Genomic DNA, 24,676 nt, shown 5'->3' with positions numbered 1-24,676 from the left:
CGGACACTCTGGAACAAGCAGCCCCTTTCTGATGCCAGGGGCCAGGCCCTGGTGCCCGTGAGCTTTGCCCCCATGGCCGTCACCCAGTGGGCCCTCCTAGGGGCTTCACACGTGCTCCCATATGACCCACATGGCAGTGCTGTGAGGTGGCCACGGGGACACTCAGGCTTAAGGAGACTGTGCACCTGCCCAGGTCACACAAACAAGGTCCCGCTGAGCAGAAAGCTGGCAGGACCGGCGAGGAGGGCCAGGTGTTGATGTCACTGGGCTCAGCCTTGTCCCAGTGGCCCTTGGTCAGGGACCGTGTGTCTCCCTATTTTCTTGTCTTCTGTTGGGTGGACACAGGCTGGCCTTGACCAGGCCGGGTGCTGATGGAGGGGGAGCCCCAGCCCCGCTGCCCAGCCACTGCAGGGTGAGGGGAGGACAAGTTGGCAGTGGCAGCCGCCACGCAGAGGGCAGAGGGCAGAGGGCAGGATGCAGCCCGCGCAGGGCCGATCCCGATGCCCAGCCTGGCCTTTAGAGAGACGCAGCTCAGCGTCTGCCTGCATTCAAGCCCCAGCGGCTCCGAGACCACAGCAGTAACCACAGACAGGAGTCCCTGCCCCGTGGTTCTTACGTTCTAGGGACAGGGACAGATCGCCAATAGGTGAGATGACAAGGGCGCAGGGGCTGCCGGACAGCAGTGAGCGCCAAGGACAGAGCAGAGGACGGAGGAGACAAGGGGCGTGTGGGGGTGGGGCCGGGCGGGCAAGGGGCCGCCCAGACGGTGACATACTAGACCAGCGTGTTTTCCCCGGTCACCTCCCCGGTCACCGAAGCCAAGTATCGCCGGCCCTTTGTCTCCCAAACAAACATGCTCAGACTTCACCCTTCTCCGAAGCAGACACGGGAGACAAAGGCCACCCACCCCAGCCTTCGGGGCTGCGGTTCGGGTCAGAAGTCCCCCAGCCGGCTGTGAGCTTCGGGCGGGCAGGGCCGGGCCAGACCGCCCCTGAGCCCACAGCACCGCACGGGACGGCCACCCTGGGGAGGCTGGGGCAATAAAGCTGCAGGACAGCAAGTCGGGGAATGGGTGGGCGGGCGGGCGGATGGATGGACACGTGGGCAGATGAAAGATTGGATGAATGGGTGGATAGATGGATAGACGGAGGGAGGGAGGGATGGACAGACAGATGGGCCGAAGGATGGGCAGGTGGATGGAGGGGGCGGCGGGGTGGGGGCGGATGGATTGACAGTCCACGATACAAAGGAATGAACAGAGTCAGCGTGGGGTCACCTGCTCACACTTGGCTCCACCTGACACAGGTGGAACGAGGCCGCGGGGTGGCTGGGCAGGCAGGGGTCTCGGCCGGGGGAGAGCTCAGGAGGGACGCCCACAGCCTGGGTTCGGCTCCGGGCTGCGCCTCTCCCAGATGTGTGGCCTCAGGCCGGTAGTGTCACCTCTCCGGGTCTTGCATGGATGGCAGGAGGCAGGGCCCATGGGAAGCCTCCCGTGCCACTCCTCTCCATCAGCACCGAGGCCGGCTTCAGGCCCTCCTCCGCCACCGCCCGGCGGTCCTCAAGGAGGAGACTGACATCGCACAGGAAACCCAGCCCTGGGCTGCCGCAAAGGGCTCTGGGAACAGGGCGCGGCGCTGGCCCCACTGCACACACGGACTTGCCAGCCAAGGGGCTTGACACATCCCAAAATGTGTTTTTACATTTTATAAGAAAAGAATAACTCTAAGTTGTTTTTTTAAAAAATCTAGACGGAAGAGAGAGAGCACAGAAAGTGAAAGCCCCACAGGCCAGGTCTGGGTCCTGCTTTCTAGTCAAGGACAAGCAAACACCACATTTTCTTTTTTGTTGCTTTTTTGGCTTGTTTTTTTTGTTTTTTTGTTTGTCTTGTTTAGCACAGGGAGAGGGAGGGGGACACCGGGGTGGCTCAGAGATTGAGCATCTGCCTTCAGCTCGGGGCATGATCCTGGAGTCCCGGGATTGAGTCCCGCATCGGGCTCCCTGCATGGAGCCTGCTTCTCCCTCTGCCTGTGTCTGCCTCTCTCTCTCTCTGTGGGTCTCTCATGAATAAATAAATAAATCTTTAAACAAACAAACAAAAAATATAGAAAGGGGGAGGGGCAGAGTGAGAGGGAGAGAGAGACTCTCAAGCAGGCTCCAGGCCCATCGCAGAGCTGGATCTCGCAACCCTGAGATCATGACCTGAGCTGAAATCAAGAGTCAGACGCTCAACCAATGGAGCCACCCAGGCGCCCAAACATTTTCTTTTCTACTGTCATTCTATGCTTTGCTTCTTTCCCTTACCGACATGTCTGGGACACTGTGCCCCCACAGCTCCTGGGAACTCCCTTCTGGTCATGTCCGTGGTCCCCCAGGTGTGGCCGAGCGTTTACCGGGGGACAGGGAGCTGAGCCAGGCTTGGCCCCGGCCCTGGCTGCCCTCGCGGTGTGACCCAGGGGAACCGCCAGGCGGCCTAGGCCTCAGGTCCTGGTCTGCACAGCGGGAATCCTGTTACCCACGCCGACAGCTGGGGCCCCAGGAGGGGGCCTGGGGAGCCCTCAGTGTCTGCGGAGCCCTTGGGGCCGTGCCCGGCAGGCAGTAGGAGAACATGTTACCATCATGATTTCACTCACAAGATCCGCCTTGGCTTGTTTCCACTTGATACCAGGGGGTGCTCCCACAGGCCTGCATTGGGGTCTCTGTTGTTTCCATGGGGCGCACTCTCAGGAGGGAGACTGCTGAGTCGAAGATACCTGGTCAATCTTTAATTTTCACCTGCTTTGCCACTGGGGCAGGATGTGGAGAGGTCGAGGAAGGGCGGTGGGATTTCTGGGTGACAGAGATGGTCCAGGAAGTGAGAGCGGGCACGGGGGCCCAGGCTGGCTCCAGAGACCGGCAGCCTGGGCATTTCCAGAAAAAGGGGCTCCAGGGTCCGGAGAGCTGAAGTTCCCACCCAGCTCAGTCTGACCAGGAGGGAATCACTGACCCCAAGTCAGTTTCTGCATCTATAAAACGGGACAGGTGAGAGTGTGCGCTCTGGGCGTGGATGTCCCTAGTCCAGCTGGCTGCTGCAGACCACAAGGCGCCGGGGGTGGGGGGGGGTGAGCTGCCGCACAGCAGAGGTGGGACTCGAGGGCGGGGCCTCACAGGCAGCCTCAGGCCTGACCCTGTTGAGGACCTGCTCCTGCCCTTACCCACACCCCGGCTGTGTCTTCACTCTTGGGCACCCATGCCATAGCCCAAGCCCTCCCTGGCCTGCTTCCTACGGCATCTCCCGCTGGCCACGTTTCCAGCCCCTGGCTACCCCTTCATGCCCAGGACTCAAACCTGGAATCCACTGGCTGGAAGGGCTGAGACAATTATCGGCCCTGGGCCTCAGGGGTCACATTTGGACAAGATGACCTCTGACCCCACCCTGATCCAAGACACAGGGAGTTGGATTGAGCAACAGGAAGCTCTCTCCATATAAAGCAGGACTAAAGCCTGATGGTTTAAAAAAAAAAAAAAAAAAGCCTGATGGTTTAGAGGAGGGAAGCTTATTGGCTTTTGTCAATCAATCAATCATTACAGGGGGCCTGGTCTTGTGCTGGGCACTGGGATCCAGAAATGACCTAGAGACTCCCCTCACCCACCTGCAGGCCCAGCCTGGCTGGGGACTCGATACTATCTACTACTGCAGAATAAATGACCCCAAATTTAGCGGCATCAAATGGCCACATGACGTCCAAGTGTCCGCAATCTGGGAATAGCTTGGCTGGCTGTGGCTCAGGGTTTCCCCTGATGCTGCCATCAAGGTGTGGGGCTGGGCTGCACCATCTGAAGGCCTGATGGGGGCCGGGGGACCTCCTTCCAAGGTGGCTGGAGGCCTCGGTCCTCGACACAGGGGACCTCTCCACGGGACCACTCCCGACATGGCTCCCAAGGTCCCCCCAGAGCTGGTGATCCAAGAGGAAGAGCAATGGGGTGGCCACAATGCCTTGGTGACTGTCTCGCAAGTGACACATGGTCCTTCCCACTGTTTTCTATTTGCTGGAAGTGAATCACTCATTCCGGCCCACCCTCGGTGAGAGGGGAATTAGGAGGTGGAGGGTGTGGACGAATTAGTGGACGTGTCTTCAAGCCACCACAGCCAGCCGGGACTGGAAACAGCTGAGCGTGGCCAGCCTGTGTCCGCTGGGGCTTCGTGGAGGCTTCCAGCAAGGGGGTACAGCCGAGCTGCTCCGGAAGAAGGCAGGGGCCCACAGGGGTGTGGGTGAGGGCACGTCGCCAGCTGGGCCAGAGCACACGAGTGCCTGGGAAGCCCCCCGAGGCCAGGCTCACCGGGACGCCCCTGCTGCCGGACGGACGAAGATTCTCAGGAACACAGATGGGGTGAGAGAGGCCTGCCTGCCACCCTCCACCTGGCCCCCCGGCCCCGTGAGGGGTACACCCCGGGGGGACGCCTGGCTCCCAGCCAGCCCCTCATGCTTCCCGCCACGTGGCATAGAAGTCAGGCTCCCAAGGGGGCTGAGGACAGAGACTCCGAAGGACAGGACCGTCTCTCAGGAGGACAGAGCCCGAAGCTGCAGGTGCGGGGGAGAAGGGGACAAAGGAGGGACTGTCCACGGGCAGCTGCCCGGGAAGACGCTGCCTGGCTGGGCGGCCGTGACAGGCGGAGAAGCCGGGGGGAAGGAGGGACACAGAGGTCGCACAAGGCCCTCCCCGCTGCGAGAGGTTCTGGAACAGGGGGACTCCGGGCCCAGGACTCCTGCAGGACGGCAGGGCTCCGGGACGCCCGACGCCGAGGGTATCTGTAGCTTCCCGGCCTGTCCTGCACCTGCGCTCCGGGGCCCGGCCTGCTGCGTCCGTGACCGGCCAACCCGCCTGTGGGCTCAGAGCAGGTCATCCCGCCCCCTGCCGCGGCCTCCCGTGGTGCCAACCCCAGCTCACCCGCCACCCAGCCCAGCGCCCTCGTGGGGACACACTGCCCTCCTCCGGCCACTGCCCTCGGGTGCCTGCTCACACGGCCCTCTGGCCTGGGACAACGGTCTGCTCACCGGCCCCGGGACAGCGTGCCACCCCAGGGAGGCCAGCCCGGGCCAGCCCACGCAGTGCCGGGTCTGCACACCTGCTGGGTGCCTCCGGCCCTCTGTCCTGCGGGAGGGCCCCTGCACCACCCCTCGGGCCTCCAGGCCCTCCAGCACCCTCGGGCCTCCAGGCCCCGGCACCCTCGGGCAGGCCCCTGCAGGCTCTATTTTTACACTTGAAGCATTTGCCGGGCGTCTATTTATATCGTTCCCATCTTGAGTTTCCGGTCAGGTCATCTCCTAACCTGGCCGAGCCTCCCTCCCTCTGGGCTCAGGTCTCTGGACCACTCCCAGGCCAAGGGGGGGGGGTGCCCCGTGCAGGAGAAGCCCGCAGCTCACCGAGAGGTGCCCCAGGACACCGCCAGTGTTCCCGAAGCGCGATGGAGATGGTCCAGGGGCCCAGAGCGGGCACGAGGGCCCAGGCCGGCTCCAGAGTGGGCAGCCCGGGCATTTCCAGTAAATGGGGCTCCATTCAGGTGAGTTGCTTCAAGTCTCCCTAAGGAGAGAACTCGGAGCACCCTGCACTTGGGAGGACAGCAGCTGGCTGTCCCCAACGGGTCCCCGGCCCTTCGGCCTCTGTGGCCCAAAGTGGACTTACTTAGTTGGGGGCTGGACTGCACCAGAGGCCGGAGACATCCAGAGGGCAGCCACCGGTTCACGGGGACAGAGACCCGTCGGAGCCAGTTCCCGTGAGTGCGGGGCAGGGAGCCCTAGTTCGGTCCCCCTCCTGCCTGCCACAGTCCTCGAAGGCTGGAGACCTTGCCCTCCCCAGGTGGACAGCTGAAGATGCCTTTGGGAAACCCCTAATCTCACAGATGAATAAGGGGTCACTTAATTTTATTTTTTAAAAGATTTTGTTTATTCACTTGAGAGAGAGACAAGGCAAGAGCAGGAGCAGGGGGATGCGCAGGGGCAGAGGGACAAGCACACTCGCTGCTGAGCAGGGAGCAGGACGTGGGACTCGATTCCAGGACCCCGAGATCATGACCTGAGCCCGAGGCAGACACTTAACCACTGAGTCACCCGTGTGCTCCTGAAGGGGTCACTTTATTTTTTTTTAAAGATTTTATTTACTTATTTACTTACTTATTTATTTATTTATTTATTTATTTATGAGAGACAACAGAGAGAGGCAGAGACACAGGCAGAGGGAGAAGCGGGCTCCATGCAGGGAGCCCGACCTGGGACTCGATCCTCCAACCTGGGATCACACCCTGAGTGGAAGGCAGATGCCCAAGTACTGAGCCACCCAGGCATCCTGAAGGGGTCACTTTATTATTTTTTTTATGAATATATTTTTTAAGAGATTTTTTTTATTTATTCAGGAGAGAGAGAGACAGAGACAGAGACACAGGCAGAGGGAGAAGCAGGCTCCATGCAGGGAGCTCCACGTGGGCCCGATCCCGGGTCTCCAGGATCAGGCCCTGGGCTGAAGGCAGACACTAAACCTCTGAGCACCCCGGGCTGAAGGGGTCACTTTAAATGCAGGTTGTGAGCCCCTCTGTTCCCTGAGGCTGATTCCTAGTCCTGCAAACCTGTGTGTCAGCCACCATCCTGGGAGGCTCTGATCTTGGAGGCCTAGTGAGGGGAGCCTGTGGCTGGGGCCCCACTGCAGGCCAGGCCGGGACCCCGATCCCCCGCTCAGCTGCCTGTTAACCCCCTGCCTGAGTTCCTGAGTTGGCACAGTGATGCTTGCTTTCTCTCTTTTTCTTTTTCTTTTCTTTTTTTAATTTTTTTTTTCTTTTTTTCTTTTTAATGTAGGCTTCTGGGGCTCCTGGGTGGCTCAGTGGCTGAATGTCTGCCTTTGGCTCAGGGCGTGATCCCGGGGTCCTGGGATCGAGACCCACATCGGGGAGCCTGCTTCTCCCTCTGTCTGTGTCTCTGCCTCTCTCTGTGCCTCTAATGAATAAATAAAATCTTTATAAAAATAAATAAATGTAGGCTTCTTGCTCAGCGTGGAGCCCAAGGCAGGGCTTGAACTCACGATGCCAAATCAAGACCTGAGCTGAGATCAAGCATCGGATGCTTAACTGACTGACCTCCACAGGTGCCCTGTGACTCTTGCTTTTGGGTCAAAACTGACAGGCATGGGTGCAGGAGTCTGGCTCTGCAGACAGACAGACACACCCCACTCCAGGAGAGGCATGTCCCCTTCCTGCATCTCCCTGGCTCCTTATCAGGGCAGACTGTAGCCCAGCAGGCTGAAACTTTGTTTCTGAAGCTTTTAATTCTAAAAATCCGTTTTAGAAAAAACTACCACCCAGAGCCCCCACCACCCCCCTCACCTCTTGTTCACAGAACACAAGTCCTTGGAGAAGCATCAGGCTATCAGCCAGCGGGGCCTCCCACTCATTTCACCCCCCCACCCAGGGCCCATCACCTTTCATGCCTCTGGCCATGCAGCTTGCACATTTATTGAGCACCCACTGTGTGCCTGCCTTGCCTGACAGTGTTAATGGAGGAGGCAGAGAAGGTCCCTGCCCTGGTGGAGCTTCCATTCCAGCGGGAGAGAGGTGATAAACGCATAGAGGAACAAAAAATGTCACTCTAGGAGCTGAAAGAGACCAGTGTGGGGAGGGGAGGCGGGCTGTCCACTGCAGACAGGGAAGGCCAGCCAAGCCCTGTGTGAGGAGGTGAACAAATGAACAGGGGCCCGAGTTCTGGAGGTGATCTGGGCAAGGGAAGAGCTTCCCAGGCAGGGGAAGCAGCCGGCGCAAAAGCACTGGGGTGAGGATGGGCTTGGGGTATGAGGTTGTGGTCCGATCCCCTTGGGCTTAGAAGCACCCAGGTTTTATTCCAAGTGAGCGGGGAGTCAGTTGGCAGCCCAGCCCAGCCCACGTCACCCGGGTCAAAACAGCCTCCTGTCTCTGGATTCAAGTGATTTCAGGGTGGGGAGAACAGAGGTGGTTTTCTTTTCCTCTTTTCCTGCTGGTGTTACTAATTCTTCCACATGGGACCTGCCTTGTGTAGGGAATTATAAAAGCTGTACAAAAGAAAAACTTGCACCATGGACTTTTCAGTGACCTGGCTTGACCCCTGGGCCCCTGTGACACTCCCTCCCCCACCCGCTGTCCTGCTACTGCTCTGGCTTCCAGTTCCTCCTGCCCTATAAGGCTGGGGACCCAGGAGAGCCCTGCAGGGTGGCTTCCCCGGGGACAGGGGTGGGGCCTGCGGCTCTGCGGAAGGTGAGGAGTTTGAGCAACCGTATCCTGTGCTCTAATTTTATCCTCAGGAAACGAAACAGAAGAGACACAGAAACCGACAGCTGACGTCATAACGCAGCTCCAAAATATGGGCATCGCGTCCTCATTTACTTGGCCAGGACTTCCTCGTTTTCACTTTCTGGTCTCTTCCGAACTGCCACCGGAGCCCCTGGAGGTCAGGGTTCATGCCACCTGCCCCAAGCATGGCATTAACTTCAAGGCACGTGCATTCTCCTAAAAAAAAAAAAAAAATTAAATAAAAAATATGTAAGGCAAGGCGCCTGGGTGGCACAGTCGGTTAAGTGATTAAGCAAGCATCCCACTCTTGGTTTCGGCTCAGGTCGTGATCCCAGAGTCATGCCCTGCATCGGGCTTCACACTCAGCGCAGTCAGAGCCTGCTTGAGATTCTCGCCCTCTCCTTCTGTCCCTCCCCCTGCTTGTGCTAACAAAATAAATAAATTCCTTGTCCAGTGTTCTCAACTTTCTGATTTACTGCCCTGTTAAGGTACTCGACTTTGTTCTCAAACCTCCAAAACCAGGGGTAGATGCTGCAGGCATTTTGCTTTGCTCCCTGAGGCACTGGCTCCCAGGGAACAACTTGTTCCTAGGGGTGAGTCACCTGGATATAGTCTAATTGTCATGCTTGGGAGGCCTCCAGCTAGGGGAGTGCTCCCATAGCCAATTCCTGCCCGTTTTGGGTCTGGGCTTCTCCTGGGGCCTACATGCTATTGCTTTTCTGGTTCCTTGAGGTCAGAGGCTGACGATATTCAAACCCAGGCCTCCAGACCCCTAGTTCAGGGCCCACCAGCCATCACGAGCACTGGACTAAGAGTCAGCAGACCTGGGTTTGGGTCTCTGCTTAATGAATGTTCTATCTAGAGTCTAAGAAGAATGAAAAGAAACCATACATTGCCATTGGACTCCTGGTGGCCTGTGTATCACCACGGGCCACTGCTTACACACACCTCACATATCCCCTAGTACCAGAACAGAGTATTAAAACCTTGGATACAGGGGCACCTGGGCGGCTCAGTCGGTTTAGCATCTGCCTTCGCCTCAGTCATGATCTCAGGCTCAGGGTCCTGAGATCCCATGGTGTGGGGCTCCCTGCTCAGCAGGGTGTCTGCTTCTCCCTCTCCCTCTGCGCCTCCCCACTTGTGCTCTACCCTGTCTAATAAATAAAATTTTTAAAATTTATTCATTCATGAGACACACACACAGAGAGAGAGAGAGAGAGAGAGGCAGAGACACAGGCAGAGGGAGGAGCAGACTCCCTGCAGGGAGCCCGACTGGGACTCCATCCCGGGACTCCGGGATCCCGCCCTGAGCCGAAGGCAGGCGCTCAACCGCTGAGCCCCCCGGCGCCCTTAATAAAAATCTTAAAACAAAAAGAAAAACAAAAAGCCTTGGGTACGGATCCATTGTCATCCCCGTGCTGGCTTCAGAACCGGTCCGATGAGAATAACCGAGCTGTGTGATCTGCACCCCGGAAACCCGGCAGGGGGTGCGGTCCCAAGCGCAGGACCGGGCAGGAGGCAGCTGGGCCCCGGCCTGAAGGGTGTCCCCTCGCTGTCAGGGTGAGGCCGGGCGCCCGCCGAGCCAGGCCCGACCGCAGGCCCCCGCCCGGCTCCCCCGCCGCCCCGCCGCCCCCGCTCGCCCGGTCCGCAGGCCTCCCGAGCCGCCCCTCCGCGCGGGGACCTGCCGGGCTCCGCCACCCTTGGCCCCGCGGCGCGCGGGCAGCTGCGGGACCCCGAGGGCGCCCCCCGGAGCGCCGCCTGCGGGGTGTCCCGGCCGGGGGCGTCCGAGCCCGCGTCCCCGCTGCACCGGCCGGGCCCGGGGCTGCCGCACGGTCGGGGCCTGGCGCCCGCCCCGCTCGGCCGAGCCGTGGACCCGCGTCGCGCCCGCCCGGAGGTCCCCGCGCCGCACAGGCCGCCGCCAGGCCCCGGCCCCCGGCCCCGGCCCCCGGCCCCCGGCCCCCGGCCCGCCTCTGCAGCCCGAGCGGCGCGGGCGGGCGCACGAAGCGCATTCTTTGTCTGCGGCGCGGCCCTCCCGCCCGCCCGCCCGCCCCGCCCCGCCCCGCCCCCGCCCGCCCGGGCACGCGGGCCAACGAGGCGCGGCGGCGGCGCGCAGAGCCGGGGAGGGGGCCGCGCCTCGCCCGCCCATTGGCCGCGCTGCGCTCCCGCGGCCCCGCCCGCAGCCCCGGGGGCAGGCCGGGGGCGGGGCGCGCGGCCCGAGGTGGGGGACCGCGGCGGCGGCGGGGCCAGGGCGAGCGAGCCGGCCGGCGAGGGACCGCGGCCGAGGACCCGCGCGCCCAGCCGCCTCCCCCGCCCCCGCCCCCGCCCCGGGCCGCGCCCCCGAGGCCGCCAGGCCGAGCCCCGAGCCCGCGCGCCGGGGTCCCCCGACGGCGCCCGGGCCGGCGAGGGCCGCGAGCAGGAGGCGAGGAGGAAGGCGGCCTCGCGGGGGCCCGGCCATGGCGCTCGACTTCCTGGCTGGATGCGCGGGGGGTAAGGATGCCGCGCGGCGGGGGCCGCTCACCTGCGGGCGTCGGGCCCCCCCCCCCCGGCCTGGCTCGGGGCCGACGGGGCTCCCGGGACGCGGCCCGCGAGGGCGGCAGGTGGGGGCGCCGGGGCGCACGGGGCCTGGCCAGGGCGGGGTGCGGGGTGCAGGGGTGCGGGGTGCGCTCCGCCCCGCGCGCCCTCCCGAGGCCGCATCGCCCGCACCTGCCCCGCACCCGCGGCGCCCGAGAACTTTGGGGCGGGCTCCCCGCTTCCCCCGCGGATGCCGCGCGGGGCTGGGCTGGCAGGGCGCCCCCCCCCCCCCAGCGGGCCGGCCCGACCTCGGGCGCCGAGTCACGCGTGGGCACCGCGCGCCCTCCCGTGCCGGTCCGCGAGCTGCTGCGGGCGCCCCCCCCCCCCGGGACCGGGCGGGCCCCACACGCGGCGTGGGTAGCCCTCGTGTCACGCGTGCGCGTCTCCTGTGGGGCCGCCAGGGGCCCCCACCGAGGGGCAGAGATGCGGGTGCGTGACCCCAGGCCGGTCCCGCCCTCCTGCTGGGCTTCTCTCCTCCGGCACCTGCCGTTGCTGTCGCTGCTGTCGCTGTCGTCGCTGTTGCTCGGCTTGGGTTGGGCGCCGGGCGACCTGGAGGCCGAGGAGTGACTAGCAGTGGCCGCGGGCATTCGAGCCTCTGCAGTCGGGGCAGGAGGAGACGGTGGAGGGCGTGTGCCAGGGAAGCCATGTGTGTGAAGGGATTTAAGAACTTTCCCAGGCTGTTACCCAATCAGGCCCCAGGAAACCACCCCGCCGGGCTTGCCAAAGGGGTAAAACCTTAGGGCTTTTCATAAATGGGTGCGTTTCTCCTAAGCCCAGGCCGGAGGACACAGGAGGGGCGGCCTCTGCAGATCCAGCTCTCAGCTCCCCCACCCCGGGGCCCCACCCGGCGCTTCCTGTCTCCCCCTCCCCCGTACCTGCCCGCATCCCTGCTGGCTCCTCCTGGTCTCCAGACCCTCCTCCTCCCTCCATGGTGGCTCAGTGAAGGTGGGCTGTCCCGTGGCCAAAGACCCTTTCCAACCCCTCGGGGAGTGGGAGTTCTTTCCCTGGAGGGGCAGGATTCCTTCGGACTTCTCCCAGGTGTCCTTGGAGCCCCCTGGGAGCTGTGGGGTTTGGGGGAGCACTCCTCATCCTAAGGCCGGGCCTGCTTAGGGACCCATCCCCCCAGGCACACGTGTTCGCTCTAGGCGCTTGCTCACAAAAGGCCCCTCCCCGAATGCCTTCTGCCCACCCTCCTCGGGCCCACCTAGGAGATCCCGGTCCAGGCTCCAGGATGGGGGCGAGATAAGGGTGCGGCCCACACCCAGCTCTAAGCCACAGCCCCGCCCCACTGCCTCACTCTCACCCAGGCACAAGCCTGGGGCTGCTGGTGCGCACCCACCTCCCTGCTGTGAGAGTGGAGGCCCGAGTCCCCAGGGGGATGAGGATGAAGATTCCTTGTGTCGGTCGTCAGCTCCCCTCCCCCTGGGATCCTCTCCTGCTCTTAAGTGACCCAGGAGACACCTTGGCCTTGAGAAGTGGAGGGACGAGGGGGACAGTGGCCTGATGGCATGGCGCAGCCTTTGCAGGGGGACGGTCTAGGAACCGTGCGCAGGTAGCGCTCCCACCTCGACCCCTGGCTGGTGACTTGGGCTCGGGCTCCTCCAGGCCTGGAGGTTCAGGGGAGGATGACGGTGGTGCTTCTCTGGGGGCCTGGGCGTCCCTCCAGATTCCGGATCCTGGGGGGGAGAACTGTGCATCACCTCTGATTGGCGGAGTGTCGGGTCACGTGTTCGGTGTCGCCCCCGGGGAGGAGGGCCAGGCACCTTGACCGACTGCGTCCAGGTGCTCACGTGGTGGGAAGGTCGGAATGCTGGGCGGCACTCCCCGCCGGGGGTCAGGCCCAGGTGTCCGTCCCATCCCATCGCGCCCAACAGGCCCAGTGCTCTGAATGGAGGGCTCCCTGGGGGCTGAGGGCTGCGGCGGGAGAGGCGTGGACAGGAGGAGGTGTGGGGAGCTGCTCAAGGAGGGGCCGAGAACCCTGCCCAGGGGAGTGGTCCCCAACCCTACCCTGGAGTGCCATGGGGTGCGGGTGCCCCTAAGAATCCAGTTCACATCAGGCACTGAGCACAGGCTTCGGGGGTTTGAGAGGGTCTGCTTGGGCTCCCTCCCTGGCCTGTTGGGGAGCTGGCCTGGCAGGGCTTCCTGGCTCTCAAGGGAACTGTGAGGTTAAAAGGATAAGACTTTGGGGACTGGAAGCCCTGACGAGGCAGGCCTCAAGGCCCACTCTGTTCCTGTGAATGGGGATGTCCTGGGTGAGCACTGAGCTCCTCCCCAGAGGCCTTGACAACGTGGGGATGCAGATGGCTGGCTGCCACTGGAGGCCTTGCTGGGCCTCCCAACCGGGGCTGGTGGGGGTCACCCCTCCAATCCGGGAGCTGACAAAGGCCGGGGCCAGAACCTGAGCAAGTCTGGCCCACACACACCCCAAGAAGGGAGCCCCCACCATTTCCAGCATGTGCTCCTTGGGGACCCCACAATGGGGCCTGGCTGCAGAGGGCATGTGCGAGGCCCCGAGGGGCCCACAGCTGGAGAGAGAAGCAAGGCCAACCAGCATACCCCAGACAAGTGTCAGCTTTCCAAAACTCCAGGAGATCAGTTACAGCCCAAGAAAATAAATGCTAGAACTAGGGTGTTCAAATTTAGAAAATTCATAACACGACAGGAAAAAGAAGGTGGATTGCAAAAGATAGAAACAAAGTGTGTCTCAAAAGACCAGAGACAAAGGCATGGAAGTCTTGAGGGAAAAGACGCCTTGGGGATGTCTTTTCGTCTTCCTGTGAATGATAGGGGTTCCAGAAGGATAGAAAGGTCTGGAGAGGATGATTAGGATGAATATGTAATAGTGGAAATTTTCCCTGATCAGAAAAAGGCCTGAGTCTAGAAGTGAAAGCACTGCCGTGGTACCAGGCAGGGTTACTTTAAAAAAAAAGAGAGAGAGAGAAAGAAAGACACACCCTTGGCATCTCGCTGACATTCCTGAAATCTACAGATAAAATCTCCGAGGCTTCCTGATAGAATGCATAAATTATTGACAAAGGAGAAGAAACGCATTGGCAACGGATTTCTCAGCTGCAGCACCAGAAGCCAGAAGATTCTGGGATACTGGCCTGGGCCTGAGAGCCTCCCCAGAGCACAGGACCCTTGTTCCCATCAGTGTTAAAGAAATAGATTATGCTGAGGAGCAGGAATTCGGAGGCCATTTCCCTATATGTTACCTTCGAGAAAAAAAAAAAAAAATCCAGAAAAGCTCCAACAAAAGCAGTTGGTCAGAGTAGAGACCCCAAGAAGGGGCAGAGGCCAGGGGGAGAGGGACGAGCTCTGAGTCTCTGGGGTCTCTGGGGGGTGAGCAGAAGCTGCAGGGGTGGGGACTTCTTGGGGTAGCTCTTACTGGGGTGGGGTAGGGCACTGGGGGGAGCAGAGAGCCTTGGGGGGGGGGTGTCGGTTCTTACCCTTTTTCTACATAATGATTCTAAGCGTTAGAAACAAGAAGTAACCTTTAGCTGAACTTAAACGTTACCAAGCAGAAAGAGGACAAGTGGCAGTTTGCCTGAACCAACAAAAATGCAGAAAGGAAAAGGAGTAAAAGAATTCATTCACATAAAGTAAGATGGAGTCGTGTCACATCTCCCGACTTGGCAAAATCAGAGACAGCTTCAGAGGGGAGCAGAAAGCAAAGCCGAGCCGTAGCTCGCTTCCAGGAGCCCTGAAAACAAAGTAGTAGAAGCAGGTTGAAAGTTAAACGTCACGGGGGCGCCTGGGTGGCTCGGTCAGTTGAGCAGCTGTCTTGGGCTCAGGTCATGATCTTGGGGTCCGGGGATCTAGCCCCCACCCTGGGCTCAGTGGGGACGCTGCTTCTCCCTCTGCTTGTGCTCTCTTCTCCCTTGGATAGGTACAATCTTTTTTTTTTCTTCTCTAAGATTTTATTTATTTATTCATGAGAGACACAGAGAGAGAGAGAGGCAGAGACACAGGCAGAGGGAGAAGCAGGCTCCGTGCAGCGAGCCCGACGTGGGACTCGATCCCAGGACTCCAGGATCACGCCCTGGGCTGAAGGCAGCACTGGTTAAGGAGGAGGGTTCCAGGCGCAGAAGACCCGGGTTCGAATCCTCAGTCCACCACCACCATGGATGTATTCTCTGGGCCTCCCATTTCTCATCTGTAAAAAATGGGCTAATGGTCCTTTCTTTACATATCGGGAGGTAGAAACGTTACTGTTTGCCACTCAACAAATAGTAACTCTTAATTATGAACACTCCTGGCAGTAAAGAGAGAACTTTAAGAGATTCACACACAAAATGCTAGGGAGGAAAGTGTGGGAGTACGTGCATGGGTTACTCCACCTCCCCAGCCTCCCTTTCTCCCACGAATGGGGTAACAGGGTAGCAAATTCCCTGTGACATATGCACCTGAATAGCACTCGGGACTCTGAAAAGCGTTTAGGAGCCAGTTTGGAGAGCGAGCCTTTGTCCTTGGGGGTGGGGCTGGGGTTTTGGCCTGGCTTGGACTGCTGCGCATTGTGCATGATCACAAAGTCAGGAGCTGACCCCCCCACTTCCCCGGGCTGCAGGTAGCTCCCCTGCAGGGAAGGGAGTGCTCAGCCAGCATCTGCAATACCTGGCTGCCTCAGGGCCTGGGTCAGCACCGCAGGGCAGTGGGGGGGGGGGGGGGGGTCACACCTAGTACAGGTGAGATCAGTGAGCCGCAGACCTCGAGTTCCTTGTGAGCTTGGCCAGCTGGTGAGTGGCCGAGGGAAAATTAAAATCTGGGTGACCGTCTGGCCCCGAGTCGTGGGGTCCCTGGCATGGAGGTGTTTGGTGGGGGGTGGAAGACAACTTCTGTCATCAGTCAAGTGTGGTGAGCAGCAGAGGGGGGAGAGACACCAACTTTGAGTTGGACAGATCCTGGCTTGATGTCAGGGACGTCACCGTCTTATTCCCACTGCTCGCACAGAGCCACGGACAAAGGAGCACACAGTAGGCACCTGGCACACAGTAGGTGTCCAATAAACATCTCTGTCCCATCAGGTGACTACCGTGCAGTCCTCCTAGCTGAAACACCCCCCCCCCCAGCTTTCTGAGTTTTCTAGGACATGTGGGTGATGGCCTTCCTTTTTCCCTCCAGGTGTGGCAGGCGTGCTTGTGGGACACCCATTTGACACGGTCAAGGTGAGTCTCTTGTCACGGTTTTACTGTCAAGTGTTTGTGGAGGTGCAGACCTTGGACAGAGGCCCCTTTACAGGGACCTCACCTTAGGAATACCTGTAAGGTCTCCCCCTGGGTTCTAGAATAAAGATAGCCTCAGGTTCTCTGTGACACCTAGGCGGATGGCCGCGTGTCCACTTTCCTTCTGGGTCTGTCCCTACGTCTCCCAGGTCGGGGCACAACCCAGAGGGTCCATTGTGGTACCTGGCCCACTGAGACCGGGAGGCTGAAGCGCAGGCTTCCCCTTGCCCAGAGCAGAGTGGAGGGGCCCCGTTCTGATGCAGAAGCCCCCCTACACATCTTGAAAGAAAGAGCAGCTTAGAGAGAAAATACAGAAATCGAGCAAAACCAGAACTTGTCAGGACTTCCCATGAACATGGTCTTCACACAGTGGTGACCACCGCTGGCTCGCATCAGTTCCCAGGGGCTGGTGTGCACCCCCATGGAGCGTGTGGCCCCGGGGGGCAGGCACGCGGGTAGCCAGTTTAGCCCCCATAAAATCTTCGGATCCAGGTCCTCACAGGCTCAAAATGGAAACAAAGGAAATCCATGTTCTCCGGCTGGAAATTCCCAAGATTTTCTCCCCATTGTGTGGGGATTTTATGTCCTTAAACCAGCCAAGTCTGGACTTTCCCCCGTGGGCTTCACCTGGGAACTCGGGCACGCTCGGAGCAGCAGGGCGCGAGGCCAGGCCCGTGACCCACCGTAAACCCTGACTGTGCCCCTCTTGCAGCTGGAGCGAGGGCAAGGATGTCATGCCCAGCTGGGTTAGAGGTCACTTCCAGTCCCCTCTTTTTTTTCAGTGGAAGCCAGGTGGCCCTTGGGCAAGGAAAGGACTCAGGACCTCAGGGCTGGGGTTTCCTCCAGCGCAGGCCCGGGGGCCGGGCTTTATGCGTTGGCTCTGACCGTAAGTTCTGGCAAGCTCCTGTGAAGGTGCAGGCCCCCTGCCAGCCGATCTGCTGTGTGCCCCTGGGCCGTTGCTTTACCTCTGGGCCCCCTGTTCTCGTCTGCAAAGTGAGGCGATGGGCCAGATTACAGAGGCCCTGGTGGCGCGGTGCTCAGTGGCAGAGTTTGGGTTGCATGAAATGCCATCCTGAAGGGCACAGACTGCCTTCCATCCCATCGTATGCAATGCAGGGAGAAGGCAGGAGGACCGGTGGCCACACAGCAGCCTGTGTCCCTGCACAGCCCGCCGAGGGCCTGTCCACACAGCTGCCGGCCCCCAGGCCAGAGCAGCCCAGGGCAGCCTGGCGCTGAACACGTTGTGCTGTGTTTATATCTTGTGGTCACATGTTGTAAATGCCTCTGTATCCGGCCAAGAAGTGACTCTGGCTTGGCTTCCTCAGCCTAGCTTTGCAGAGGCCACGCCTCTCCGAGCCATGACTCGGCCTGGGCATGGCCAGGTCCCCGTCAGCTAGCATCCCCGTCCCCCCCACCCCCAGGACCCCCTCATCAGCGCCCCCAGGCTGGGGACTACTCTGTCCTGGTGTCTCTGGCCCCCTCGTGAGCTCTTGGACCATGACCAGCGCCCCCAGCAGAGCAGTGATTTGGGTGCAGGAGCCTCTCCACTCCACAGGGCTTCTGCCCCTTGGACCCCCTCCTTTTGCTCCTGGAGGGTGACCTTTGAAGAAATCTATTGGTGAACTTTGGCCACCACTGCGGCCCCACCTGCATCACATCTGGGCAAACCTGTCTTTAAAAGCCAAGCTTCTTATGGGTAGGAAAAACGCCTCCCCCAGTAATCACCTCCGTCACTCAACTCGTGACCCCTCTTGTCCTACTTACAGGCTCACGCACTTTTTATTACGTTGTGCTGATCAGGGAACGTGCTCTTTTGCTTTAATTTAATGCTGCATCACCAATGGCCTTTTTTTTTTTTTTTTTTACTGGCTCTTTCCCAGTGTAAAAGTTAAACAATTCTCATTAGAAGAAAATTGGGAAATGTAGAAAAGCATATTATTCGTTAACTGACAAATCAGTTTTCCCATTCTGTACACTTCCTTCAGAATCCTCCCTATGCCATCATGCCTGCCATGGGTATGTATTATTTTTAATGCGTGTGCGTGTATTTTAAAGATTTTATTTATTTATTTGAGAGAGAGACCATGAGAGAGAAGTCCCAAGCAGTGGGGGGTGGGGGGATAGAGGGAGAAGCAGACTCCCCGCTGAGCAGGGAGCCCGACACAGGACTCGATCCCAGAACCCCGGGACCATGACCCGAGCCAAAGGCAGAGGCTTAACCAACTGAGCGACCCAGGTGCCCTAAAATGTGATTTAATCATCAGGTGCATTCAGTTTTTGGTTGGCCTTTTTTTTTTTTTTTTTTTTTTTTTAAGATTTTATATATTTATTCATGAGAGACACACAGAGAGAGGCAGAGACACAGGCAGAGGGAGAAGCAGGCTCCATGCCGGGAGCCCGACGCGGGACTCGATCCCAGGACCCCAGGATCATGCCCTGAGCTGAAGGCAGATGCTCAGCCGCTGAGCCACCCAGGCGTCCCTGTTGGTTGGCTTTCTATTACAAAGAAATGTAGTTTGTAAAGACATTTTGTTTACCATTATAGAAACATATAAACTAAAAAGGAAGAAAAAGAGGTGTCTGGGTGGCTCAGTTGGTTAAGCACCTGCCTTCTGCTCAGATCCTGGGTCCTGGGTTCGAATCCTGCATGGGGCTTCCTGCTCAGCAGAGGAGCCTGCTCCTCCCTCTCCCTCTGCTTTATTCTGTCTTCTCTCTCAAATAAATAAATAAAATCTTTAATAAATAAATAAACAAGTAGGAAAAAAAAACCCCTATCCTCCATATGTCCCCTTTCCTAACCCTCATTAGTGATTTCTGCTGAAAACCAGAAATCTACACAGACCCATATATATTCCTCGCTTTTGGCAAAAGTGGGATTTACTTCAATAGCTCTGTTAGTGTTGTTTTAACTGAAATTTGCCACATGTAGAAAAGTGCACACACGCCCACTGTCGAGATCTCTGAATCCTCAGGAAGCTCACACCTGGGGAGAGCAGAACAAGGTCAGCCCCTCCAGGAGCCCCCCGGTCCCCCTTCTACGTCACTGGACAGGACGGTCATCAGGGACATGGGGTCTCCACCCGCTGTCACCGGGGAGTGGCCATCCCAGGGCAGGGGAGGGGATGGGGGGTCGGGGGCTGGCCCTGGGGGCTCCGCGCCTGGATGCGATGTTGACATTTTGTGTTGCTTTAACCGCCTTTACTTTCTGAGCTAGGGGCTGTCTCCATCCATAGCAAAAGTGTAACTTTGTTGTAGATGAGCGTAAGCCTCACCCTGGAGAGCGCTAGTAAGTACAGACCAGGGGAACCCACCCTTCTCTGTCCTCTCTGAACCAGACCCTGGGCCGAACCGCACCCCGCCACACCCCTCCTCCTCCCACCCCACCCAGCGCCCTCCCTGACTAGCAGGGGGCAGGGAGGCCTCGAGGTGAGCTTGGGCCTGGCACATCCTGGGGCGGGGACGCAGGTGGGGCTGATGGAGAAAAATCAGCCCCCTCTGGATCAGAGGGTCTTCACGTTGGGGTCGCTCGTCCCCATGGAGAGCCAGGAGCCGTCTGGGCCTGTGTGCAAATGACCACTTTTCCAGGGGCAGGTTTGCCAATCCTCAACCGAGATGTTAACCTCAACTCTAGATTGGGCCCCACTTCACCCCCATACCTAGTCCCCCAAACTCCAGCCAGCGAGTGCTCATCCCTGGTCTAGGGGTCTGTAACAAAGGGGGAACGGGGCCTCTTCCCTGCTCCCTGTGGGGCCCAAGCTGGCACCAACCTGGACATGAGCACATCCCACCTGCAAAGACTTAGAGCCGCCCTCCAGGTGCCTGAAAATCCAACCCAAGCACCAGCCAGCTCTGTCTGCCTCCAGGGCCCAGGTGGTGTCAGTGCACGACAAAGAGCAATGTCCCACCAGGGACCCCAGAACACGAATGAAAAACCCCACATTGCAAAAGCAACCTGAGCAGAGCTCAAGAGGTTAATAGGTCATTAAAGTGCAGCAAGTGCTTTTGCTTTTCTCTGAAAATTCACCCCTCCCCGGCCAGGCCCTGCAGAGCCGGGCAGCCAGGGTGGGAAGGGGTGCCGGGGTGATCCGCTGCAGGGGGCTCTCGGTTGCCAGCCGCTTCTCTGAGCAGTGGCTGCCAACTGCAGAGGTCCTCGTGTGCAGAGATGGTCCTTTTTTTGTTCTTGAAAAACATACTCTTGGAAATGCATGTGGCCGTCGAAGGTCCACTGGAGGGCTCTGGCCAGCCAGCACCCCACCCCACCCCACCCCACCCCACCCTGGCCCCGACCAACACAGCCGAGCCACTCACACTGCTGGAGAGGACACACAGCCTCAGCTGACTTGCAGGACATCTCTGAGCCTCAGTGTTCCCATCTTTGAAGGGGGGGGGGGGGTCACTACACCCACCTCGGCTGGTCGTTCCAGTCTTAGGCCCTCTGGTGCTGCCGGGCACAGAGGGGTGTTCACGCCATGGCCCTGGTGGTGGCAGTGATTTCTGAGTCAGCTCCTGAGAACATGACTTGCCCTAAGCTCACCCTCCCACCCCCATGACCTGGATTCTGAGTTCAAGAAATGTGCTCCCACTCCCTCCTGCGGGGCCTGCGTATCAAGCTCCGAGATAAGCTCCCGGTCAACAAAGAGTACTTTCACGTTAAGAGGTTCTGGGCTACGGGGCTCCAAGGGCGGCGGGGCTGGAGCTCCCAGGTCCCGGAGGCGGTGGGGACATGGTCACCAAGGAGGCTCTCCGCTGTTCTCCCGTCCCTGCTTTAACTCACGACCACTGTCCTCAGAGGGGGCTACTGGCAGAAATCAGCAGGCCCTCAGAGTCCAAGGCTCATTGCTTTTAACACCCAAGGGGGCACCGTCAGCCCCTGAGGAGGAGAGTTGGGTGATGGGAATTCGGTGAGGAGCCCCTTTGGCATCGGCCATGGTTTGCCACCAGGGCAGTGGGCAGGTCTGGGGAAACGCTTCATGTCCCACCGTCTGCGCATGGTGCAGACATAATGCAACAAGAGGCTCAGCCTCCAGTTGCCTCTGGTTGCCTGAGGTCTTGGGGACCCTGTACCCCCTATGCAGCTGGCTGTCTCTGTGGCTGTTTCCCCACTGGATACCCTCCCCCCTGAGCAAGCACGGACACCCGGCCCTGCCCCATCCTGGTAGCCATGGAAAGCTCCTGGGCTCCCCGCCTCCAGCAGGGTCCGGCCTTGGGCCTCCCCGAGAGAGCCTCCGTGGGCTGTCCTGAGGGCTGGGTCAAGGGAGCGGGGAGCTGTGGCCTGGCTTGCCCACCCTCCCGGACCCTGTCCTTCCAGGTGCGGCTGCAGGTGCAGAGCGCGGAGAAGCCTCAGTACCGGGGGACCCTGCACTGCTTCCAGTCCATCATCAAGCAGGAGAGCGTGAGTGGCAGGGGCCGGGCCGGGCCGGGGGGCGGTGAGGCACGAGGTGCAGGTGGGAGGGAAGGGGTCCGGCCACGCGGGGAGGGACGGCGGCCCGGGCTCCCCCCACCCCCACCCCCCCGCCGCGCCCGTGCCCGACCGTGTCCGTGCGCCCCCCGCAGGTGCTGGGCCTGTACAAGGGCCTGGGCTCGCCGCTCCTGGGGCTCACGTTCATCAACGCGCTGGTGTTCGGCGTGCAGGGCAACACCCTGCGGGCGCTGGGCCGCGACTCGCCGCTGAACCAGTTCGTGGCGGGCGCGGCGGCGGGCGCCATCCAGTGCGTCATCTGCTGCCCCATGGAGCTGGCCAAGACGCGGCTGCAGCTGCAGGACGCGGGCGCGGCGCGCGCCTACCGGGGCTCGCTGCACTGCCTGGCGCACATCTACCGGCGCGAGGGCCTGCGCGGCGTGAACCGGGGCATGGCCTCCACGCTGCTGCGCGAGACCCCCAGCTTCGGCGTCTACTTCTTGTCCTACGACGTGCTCACGCGCGCGCTCGGCTGCGAGCCCGGCGCCCCGCTGCTGGTGCCCAAGCTGCTGCTGGCGGGCGGCACGTCGGGCATCCTGTCCTGGCTGTCCACCTACCCCGTGGACGTGGTCAAGTCGCGGCTGCAGGCCGACGGGCTCCGCGGCGCCCCGCGCTACGGCGGCATCGCGGACTGCGCGCGCCAGAGCTACCGCGCCGAGGGCTGGCGCGTGTTCACCCGCGGGCTGGCCTCCACGCTGCTGCGCGCCTTCCCCGTCAACGCCGCCACCTTCGCCACCGTCACCGTGGTGCTCAGCTACGCGCGCGGCCCCGAGGGCGCCCCGGCGGCGCGCGGCCTGGCCCAGCCCTCCAGCCTGTGACGAGCCGAGCCCGAGCCCGGCCCCAGCGCGCGACCCCCGACCGGCCCTCCCCGCACAGCTGAGCCCGCGGCGCCCGGGGACGGTCACCACGGAGTGACCTCCGTGGACAGCGGCTGCGGATCCTCCTGCGCCTGCCGCAGCCGCGGGGCGCATCTCGGCCACCTGTTAGGTCTCCGTGTTGGGGAGCCCCCTGGTGCCCCAGAACCGGATGCTCTGCCCGCGCACCTGCTGCCGCCGCTCCCACTGGAGCGGGACCTGGGGGACCCTCGAAGAGGCTTGGGACCTCCGGGCAGCCCCGAGTTAGCCTAGGGGCCGGGCCGGGTGACCAGGCACGGGCCAGTGGGAGGGCGGCTTGTCGCCCGCCAGTCCTCAGGCTGCCTGTCTGTAAAATGGGGACATGGGTCAGCCACTGTGTGGAGCCAGGGCTCCCTAAGGTGCGCAGAGAAGTCAGCAAGGAGATGGGTACAGGAGGATCCCCACGCCCCAGCAAATGATGTCTGTCCCCCGGAGTCTCCTCATGCTCGGTGTTCCCATGATGCCATGACGAGGGGCGGGTGGGGTGGGAGGCCTGATGGCGGACACAGGCGCGGCCTGCACTCCTGGGACTGAGCCGGGGGCAGCCCGGGCACAGCCGTCCAGTACAGGGCGGCCGTGCGTTTGCACAAGGAGGCATATGGTTTTGCACATGTTGGAGGAGCCTCTGGTCTCCTTTGCCCTGATTGGGGTTCAGCCTCTTGGGCAACGTGATACGCTCTCCCAGGGGGTCAAGAAAGACCAGACTCCCTCCCTCTTCACGTGGTGTCACTGTTGTATAGAAACTGCTGAAGGAATAAAATATTCTTTGTTTTCTTAAGACTGAGGCCTGTTTGTGTACCACAGAGGAAGGGGCCCCATTCCCCACCCCTCCCCGGAGTCCAAGGGGCTGGCTTGGTAGTCTGTGCTCTCGGGCCCTGATGGCAGCCCGAGGTGCGTGCCCAGGGCGAGCTCCGGTGGACACGTAGACCTCTGTCTCCTCATCTGTACAGTGGGGCTGACGGAGGCAGGAGGAGTAGGGGAGGGAGCTCACAAACATGCGGGACGGAGCGTCAGCCGTTCAACAAAGGTTCCTCCGAAGGCTGGCTTCCCAGCAGGGAGAGGCCTGGGCTCTGCTCACCCTCCCCCTGGGCAGGCCAGGCAGTGTGTGTTGTGAGCTCCAAGGGGTACTGAGCTGTGGTAAGGACACAGACTGGACACTCACGGAGGAGGGGAGGTCACGTGGAGCTCTCAGAGGTGAGCGGAATTTTCCATCTAAGATTAGACCTAACCCCAGCCTGAGAAGTCCTCGAGGGCTTCCTGGAGGAGGCCTCCTTGGCTAACGGGGTGTCTCTCACTGTCCACCCACTCTCACTTCTCACCTTCCTCGAGGCCGTCCTGGGCACCTGCATCTCCACACCTACCAGCCTGGAGTCTCTTTCCTTCCCAACTGAGCCAAAAAGCTCTGGCCCACGTCATGGGAGGGCAGGAGAGAGGGCCCCCAGCACTACCCCCAGGAAGGCCACCAGCTCTCCTGCACCTTTACCCCCCACATAATACCCTGCATCAGCCTGAGACATTGAGCTTGTCTGCAGAGGCTGGCTGGTGACCCCAGAGTGAGGTGTTCTCAGGCACAACACAGGCCCCTTGAACCCAGTGGTCCCCTCTCTGGGGTCCCAGGCAGCAGCTCTGGGTCTGGCCCCTGGCCCCTCACTTCTCTTTTCCTAGCAAATGCTGAAACCCGGGGCCCCCACTCCCACCCCAAGTGCTGACCCTGAAACATTACTAGTCAATCAGGTGGAAGGGATCGGGAGAGATGTGGGTATTTTTTTATAAATTGGACATTTTATTTTCTCCCGGATTTGAATTTATATTTATTTTTATTTTTTTATTATTTATTATTATTTTTTTTAAGATCTTATTTATTCATGAGAGAGAGAGAGAGAGAGGGGCAGAGACATGGGCAGAGGGAGAAGCAGGCTCCATGCAGGGAGCCCGATGTGGGACTTGATCCCTGGTCTCCGGGATCGAGTCCCGGGCCAAAGGCAGGTGCTAAACCGCTGCGCCACCCAGGGATCCCCCTAATTTATATTTGTTTAGAATAAATAACATATAAATGTGGTTAAAAAAATAAAAACTACAAATATATCCAAACATGGGCGGGCTGGAGGACGGAAGCCTGGTCCCCACCTCCATGGCCCGGCGGTTCCTGGGGGGCCAGGCCGAGTGAGCACCAGCACGTGGGACCAAGCCCTCTCCCCACAGAGCTGGTCGGGCACCGACTGCTCTGTTCTGTGCCTTTCCTCACCTG

The 24,676-nt window shown here is 60.4% G+C and overlaps 1 protein-coding gene and 2 long non-coding RNA genes across 8 annotated transcripts; 2 read left to right on the top strand and 1 right to left on the bottom strand.

The window, feature by feature from the left end:
• Positions 1-5,131: 5,131 nt before the first annotated feature.
• Positions 5,132-8,737, top strand: LOC144321146 (uncharacterized). Its single transcript, XR_013386882.1, has 2 exons — positions 5,132-5,539; positions 8,296-8,737. It is a non-coding gene; the product is annotated as an uncharacterized LOC144321146 (long non-coding RNA).
• On the bottom strand, positions 5,899-11,527 carry LOC144321147 (uncharacterized). The gene is made up of 2 exons (XR_013386884.1): positions 11,339-11,527; positions 5,899-8,500 (listed from the first exon to the last, which is right to left on the bottom strand). It is a non-coding gene; the product is annotated as an uncharacterized LOC144321147 (long non-coding RNA).
• On the top strand, positions 10,513-23,206 carry SLC25A29 (solute carrier family 25 member 29). Of its 6 annotated transcripts, none has more exons than XM_077910586.1 (5): positions 10,634-10,771; positions 15,977-16,020; positions 16,860-16,963; positions 17,958-21,469; positions 21,631-23,206. In XM_077910586.1, the coding sequence occupies exons 4-5, from the start codon at positions 21,239-21,241 to the stop codon at positions 22,351-22,353; spliced, it is 954 nt and encodes a 317-aa protein (XP_077766712.1). In that variant the 5' UTR covers positions 10,634-10,771; positions 15,977-16,020; positions 16,860-16,963; positions 17,958-21,238; the 3' UTR covers positions 22,354-23,206. The 6 variants fall into 6 exon arrangements, 5 of the variants coding, with proteins under 5 accessions (XP_077766716.1, XP_077766715.1, XP_077766712.1 ...); XM_077910587.1 differs by having other exon boundaries at positions 10,635-10,771; positions 19,292-21,469; XM_077910590.1 differs by lacking the exon at positions 16,860-16,963 and having other exon boundaries at positions 10,513-10,771; positions 21,386-21,469.
• The last annotated feature ends 1,470 nt before the right edge of the window (positions 23,207-24,676 follow it).

This window comes from Canis aureus, chromosome 9, assembly GCF_053574225.1.
Source record: "Canis aureus isolate CA01 chromosome 9, VMU_Caureus_v.1.0, whole genome shotgun sequence".
Lineage (NCBI taxonomy): Eukaryota > Metazoa > Chordata > Mammalia > Carnivora > Canidae > Canis > Canis aureus.
This window is presented reverse-complemented; position numbering and strand designations above follow the sequence as displayed.